The sequence below is a fragment of the Leiobunum rupestre genome, chromosome 4, assembly GCF_980474605.1.
Source record: "Leiobunum rupestre chromosome 4, qqLeiRupe1.1.hap1, whole genome shotgun sequence".
Taxonomy (NCBI): domain Eukaryota; kingdom Metazoa; phylum Arthropoda; class Arachnida; order Opiliones; family Sclerosomatidae; genus Leiobunum; species Leiobunum rupestre.
Genome location: NC_143387.1, coordinates 23028958 through 23034575, shown reverse-complemented (window position 1 = coordinate 23034575; position 5618 = coordinate 23028958). Strand labels below are relative to the sequence as shown.

The following is a 5618-nucleotide window of genomic DNA, read 5'->3' as shown; positions in this document are numbered from 1 at the left end:
TTAATGCTTAAATCTTTCAGCGGGTTACAACAAATGCTCGGATTTACAACGCCGAGTTTTGAAAATGTTTCTTCAGCGTGGCCGCGCCATAGCGGACTGTTAGGTACCGAATTATCCAAAAGCGCGTGCCATCCGTAACTAGACCGACCTGACAGATTCTTTTGTGTGAAATGGGCGCCCCGAATAATAACATTTATCAGCGGATAGACCAAAAGGATTAAGTGGCGTGCCCTCTCCAGCCGCGGCCAGGATTACGACAAAAAAAAGAATTATTAACAACGTCTTCGGGTCGAAAAAAAAACTTCAGCATCAGTAATAAATTACAAGTTTGTTCTCGAAGAGACCTTTGACATTTCTTACGAGAATTGTAAACAAAAGGTCAGAATTCCAGACAAAAGTTGAGAGAACGCGCCATTGTTTGGGTTCCTGGGGTATTTGCAGCACCGTGAATTTGGTTTTTAAACGACTCTTAAAGCGCCAAAGTAACGTCGGTTCAAAAAACCAGTAAATCCTCGGGAATTACAATCAATTCTGAATCGTGATTTGAAATCCGAAAGAAGTAAGGAATGCGAAACAATACTTCGAATTCACCGCCACTAAACAATTTCTATTTAGTTCCTCATATGAAAAAGGTAAAATTTCTTGTAATTTTGTGAACGATAGCGAGTTTTAGCCAGAAATTAAATTATCTTAGTGACTATTAAAATTGCCTGTCTTGATTTTGTTTCATTGAATGACTGACGAATTTAATTTGAACCTTATCTATTACACCGCAGACAAATAACAATTATCAATTTGCAGGTGTCGCGTTCTCCAGTGAATATAGATGACGGGTGCGGCATAATTCAGCTATAAATACTTAAGGACGCTCGAATTCGACACTTCACTTTTCAACGGACATTAAGGTACCTAGACTCCTAGTGTTACGATATATTTAAACGAGAGGATTTAAAATCGTTTTCTTAAACTCCCAATTTTTATTCCAGTGGAGCTTAAAATGTTGTCTCACGTTGTCGCCATCGCCCTTTTATTCGGTACGAAGTTACATCGTCGAACATTCGATTTGGTAAAAAAAAAATTTAATTAAACATTCTAAATATTTGCAGGAACCGCGCTGTGCGCCAGTTTCCAGGATTCGAACCGATATGTGGATACTGTTTTGACCAACAACTATCCCCAAGAAGCTAGGATTGGAAATTTGGTACCAGCGAGCTTCCCCAACTTCGAAACCGAATTCAAAGACAAGGTGTGTGTAATCCAGCGTGGGAAATAAGGCGGTGGCAGTGGGCAAATGACCAGTTTTAAAATTACCCGAACCAGTTTATTAATTAAATTGGAGGGGGGTTAGTGGTCCACTGGACCACTTAATTAATTCGAGGTGTTTTAATTTTATTAAGTGATTCTGCTTGAATATTTTGCAAATGTTATATTATTAGTCTTTGGATTTGAAGGTCTGTGTAACGGCGGCTGTGTCATGTTTGTACACTCGAATTCACTAGGGCTTTGCGAGTAGTGGTTTTAGGCAATCGAGTCGAGTAATCGAGTACTTGATTAAGGGTAAATGCTCTTATTCGAGTCAAGTATTTCAGAAAAACCTCGAGTAATATTTTTAACGAGTAAGGTTATCGAGTATACTTGATTAGGAGCTGGTATTATTCGAGTAATTAGGAAATTAAATTTAAAATGAGTATAAACTAAATTTAATTGCTGAAAATTTTCCTACGTGATCCATTCCCAAGGTCATTCAAAGCATTTGTTGTTTGTACGTCTTGTACGTACCGTTTATTATGTCAACCCCAAAAAGTTACTAAAAACTCGTCTTTGAACTAACAGCAGCTTATTCGAGTAATCGGGTACCCGACTATTCAATTTTTTGGTACTCGATAATCGACGACTGTTTTCCAATTACTTATTCGAATTAAAATTAATAAAGACACTTGTACATAAAATAACTTATAAACAACAACATCCACTTCTTGTACAGTACTTTTACTGTACAAGAAGTGGAAGTTATTGTTTTTAAGTTACTTATTCGAGGTCCAGTTCGAGTATTCGATTTAAAAAAATGCCGAGTAATCGATGATGTTCGAGTACTCACACGAAAGAAATAGAAATGAGACTAGAAGCAAGATTGAACTGTGAGGAGATGTACGAGTAAGAAGGCTGCCATTCGAGTGGAATCACCTGTATTCTTTTAAGTTTCAATTTTTCTTAATAGATGGCGCACTCCAGTGTGGATTAGTAGCGATTCCACTCTCATGGAAGCCTTCTAGCTTGCCCGTTTCCCTTGAGATTACCGAATTCACCCTATTAAAAACGGTTAAAACTTAAAACACGCTATTCTAATGTAGCAGATGACGTGCACTGGTCATGGTCCAGTTTATTTATTCTAGGCCAGGGGGGGTCACTGGTCACCTGTCCACTTTCAAAAAAATCCTTATTTCCCACCCTGGTGTAATCTAATTTATAAGGCTAAAAATTATTTGGTCGAAAACAAATGTGAACTAATCGAGATAATTTTGGGATTTCAGGTCGCCTTCGTCACCGTTAAAGTGAAGAACAGCTTCCAAGAAGGTAAATTGGACGGCTTGTTGCAAATTTCCCGGGCACGCGACTGCAGTCCTCCTTACAACAGCTTCGGAAACGCCACCATCAACTGCACCTTGAGTCTGGATGGACTTTACTTGGAATACAAGGTCGATATCAAGTACGGAAAGTTGCCTACCGTCTCCGCCAAGGTCAAGACTGTCATTGACAGGTCTCTGGTCGCCCTCGAAATTACCGCCAACAAATTCAACAACCGTCCAGTTATCCGAAGCGGAAGCTACCACGTAAGAGCGTATGATCGAATTTTGGAAGTATATCAAAGTCTAAGCAGACAATATTTACCAGGTCACTAGCTTGGGAACCCTTCACAACACCTTTACTGGTTTGGGGCCATTGAACAAGCACTTGAAGGCCTTGGAGGCTGGCTACCTCGATACCACCCAGAGAAACTTAAACGTTCTTCTTAACTACGAACTGCAATGGGCACTCAATCGCGCCCTCACTCGCAACCCCCTGCCCTTGCCCTGAACGACACATATGATGTATTTTATATTGCAATAAAAGTTATTTTTAATTTTTAAATGCACCACTATTTTTATTTCTGATAGAGTTTGCGTACGTTTCTCTCAAGCCAAAGAAGTTTACAATTAGGACATTAAAATGAAACATGTAGCTTCGCAGGCTTCAGGCACTCTACAATGGGAGCGAGTTATGCACTGCATATGGACAAATTCTATATAAAACTTCGAAAAAAAGCCCGCTACTTGGCCTTGCAAGGCCGGTTTTTTATTGAGTTGTAAGTTCTATTTTATTGGTTTAAGAACTAAAATTAAGACCTGGCCTATAATTTTATTTCACGGTGTTCATGGCCTGAAAGTCTGAAACATTAAGACGTAGTCCTTGGGCGGACGACTCATTTTTATTTTAACGTGGACGGCCTTGTTATTTTTTAAAGGGAATATAACCCGCAAAGCAATCTTTACGGAAGACCCCTTCAATTTTTCAAATGTCCCTGTACAGTGGCGCCAAACATTTTTATAGCCAAAGGCAAGAGCGGCCAGAGCTGAAAGCGTTGGTGTTCCACACCAAATACCTGAGGTTATATTCCCTTTAACCTAAAAGTTTTGGCCAGATTGTTATCTTCTGGTAATAGTAAAATTACAATAAGCTAGGTGTTTCAATTTGATTGTTCCACGCATTTTTCTGAAAAACTAATAAATCTAGAATTCTTAAATTTTTAGTATAAATTGTTCATAAGAAAGGCAACTCTTTCATTTGAAAATTTCACAAAAATCAAAAATATTAAATGGAGATAGATTTAAAACCAATTCTGTCAAGTAAAAGGCCCTAGTATCAAAGCTAAACAGTTACCACATTGTATGTACTTTTAATGTATAAATGTATCGAGAGAAATGAAGAAACATCGTGAAGGAAATGACAAATCACGAGGTGACGCTTAATTCAGGGAAATAGTTCCGACGCAAGTTGCGCCTCTCTTACGGTATCATAAGACAGCAGCAGTAAATGACAGATACTTCAAATGGGAACTTCGCGTGGGAACTTTCAAATAAGGATATCGATAACGGCTCCCTTCGTGAGAAAATGGTTCAAGTCGATAACATATCCCGCAACAATTAATTAGCGTTTCAAAAACTCTATAGTCACTACAAACAGACTCTTCCGAATTTCGTACTATGGCAGAAGTTTCAGGTAGCTTATTCTCTCCGCAAATTGGATGGGCCTACCGGGCTTGTAAGATCTATATCGCACGCGGTGGTCACGCGTTGTCGACTACGTGGAAGAGAAAACCCCTGGATTCTACAAAGGGCTGTGGATGCGAGCGCAATGAGAAAGGGAAGACGTGTAGCGAGAATTGGGGTGGACGTTACAGTTTCTCCTTTTGCCCGGAGGCAGATTATTTTTCTCTCCGCTAAAAGGAATTCCAACAAAACGGAGAGGGGACTAGAGTGACGTAGGGTAATGCGCGTACGTGACGCCGGGGTGACAAATTGAAAACAAAACATATTCTAAAATTCATTATTACATTTTCTCCGAGTTCCACCCAACAGGATGTTAGCATGCCTAATTTAAAAGGTAAAAAATTATGAATATTTCGCCCACACGTACATCAGCAATTCTAGTTTTTATTTTAGTTTTTAAAAATAATTTGATTTTAAGTAATTTTACGGTTCAAGAAAATATATTGTCACGCGCTTTTAAAATATCAATATTAACGTGGCCCTACTTTATAGCATAAACGATTGAATTATTTTATACGTGACGAAGTTCAGAAAATCATCTTAATATAAGCTGTGTTCAGTAACTCTAAAAAAGCCTCGAAAAAAGCTCAGCCCTGAGCTCAACAGTCAGTGGTTTTTTACTGAACGGGTTTTTTGACGTCACGCTGCCCGTACGTTGGACTGTAAGAGCAGATTTTTAAGTTGCTCAACGGTCACGTGACGTTACAGAACGGAGTAAGGCTAGCTGCAGAACTGGGGTATAAAAACAAGGTCAGCCAACATTTTGCTTTACCCGTCATGTTTAAAATAGGAGTTTATTATCACTGGAGTTACGTGACTTTGGCCGATCACAATTTATTTTAAATAAAACGGGAATGATGAATTTATGATACGCCGTATTCACCATTATTTATGAATATTTAGGTTAATTTTTTACTAGTCAAATTGACAGATTTCGATGAATTTTAGTAGTCAGAGCATTTATTTTAGAACTCAAATGCCCTGACTAGTGCCTTACGTCCCCGCCTAGTGGAAACCAAGGCTAATGCTTAGTTTCCACTAGCACGCATCATAATGCATTTTTCTTTACGTGCGTCAAAACGTGTGTGTGTCCGAAAGTTGAGTGACGCTCCGCCCGCGCTAAAGGAAAATAGCAATTAAATTATAGAAAAAGTTGTTATCATATATAATCAGCTAGGCTAATACCCAAGGCACCACCTTAGGCCTAAGTCCTCAAGCGACTTTTACAGCCATTAATTCAGGTGGCCGGGTTACAATGCGTAGGAGGGTGGTGGCAAGCCCTTCATGCCACGCTAGCCACCAGCTCCCTAC

The 5618-nt window shown here is 39.2% G+C and overlaps 1 protein-coding gene across 2 annotated transcripts; it reads left to right on the top strand.

Moving 5' to 3' along the window:
* Positions 1-880: 880 nt before the first annotated feature.
* LOC149947187 (uncharacterized) lies at positions 881-3129 on the top strand. 2 transcript variants are annotated; one of them, XM_090172466.1, is made up of 5 exons: positions 881-905; positions 987-1034; positions 1107-1246; positions 2532-2831; positions 2893-3129. In XM_090172466.1, the coding sequence occupies exons 2-5, from the start codon at positions 998-1000 to the stop codon at positions 3073-3075; spliced, it is 660 nt and encodes a 219-aa protein (XP_090028592.1). In that variant the 5' UTR covers positions 881-905; positions 987-997; the 3' UTR covers positions 3076-3129. The 2 variants fall into 2 exon arrangements, with proteins under 2 accessions (XP_090028592.1, XP_090028590.1); XM_090172464.1 differs by lacking the exon at positions 881-905 and having other exon boundaries at positions 912-1034.
* The last annotated feature ends 2489 nt before the right edge of the window (positions 3130-5618 follow it).

Bases quoted from the DNA above. Each gene is read 5' to 3' on its own strand.
- LOC149947187 (XM_090172466.1), top strand. From the start codon at position 998: ATGTTGTCTCACGTTGTCGCCATCGCCCTTTTATTCG. The intron at 1,035-1,106 runs GTACGAAGTTAC...AAATATTTGCAG, and splicing joins CGCCATCGCCCTTTTATTCG to GAACCGCGCTGTGCGCCAGT. The intron at 2,832-2,892 runs GTAAGAGCGTAT...AATATTTACCAG, and splicing joins TCCGAAGCGGAAGCTACCAC to GTCACTAGCTTGGGAACCCT.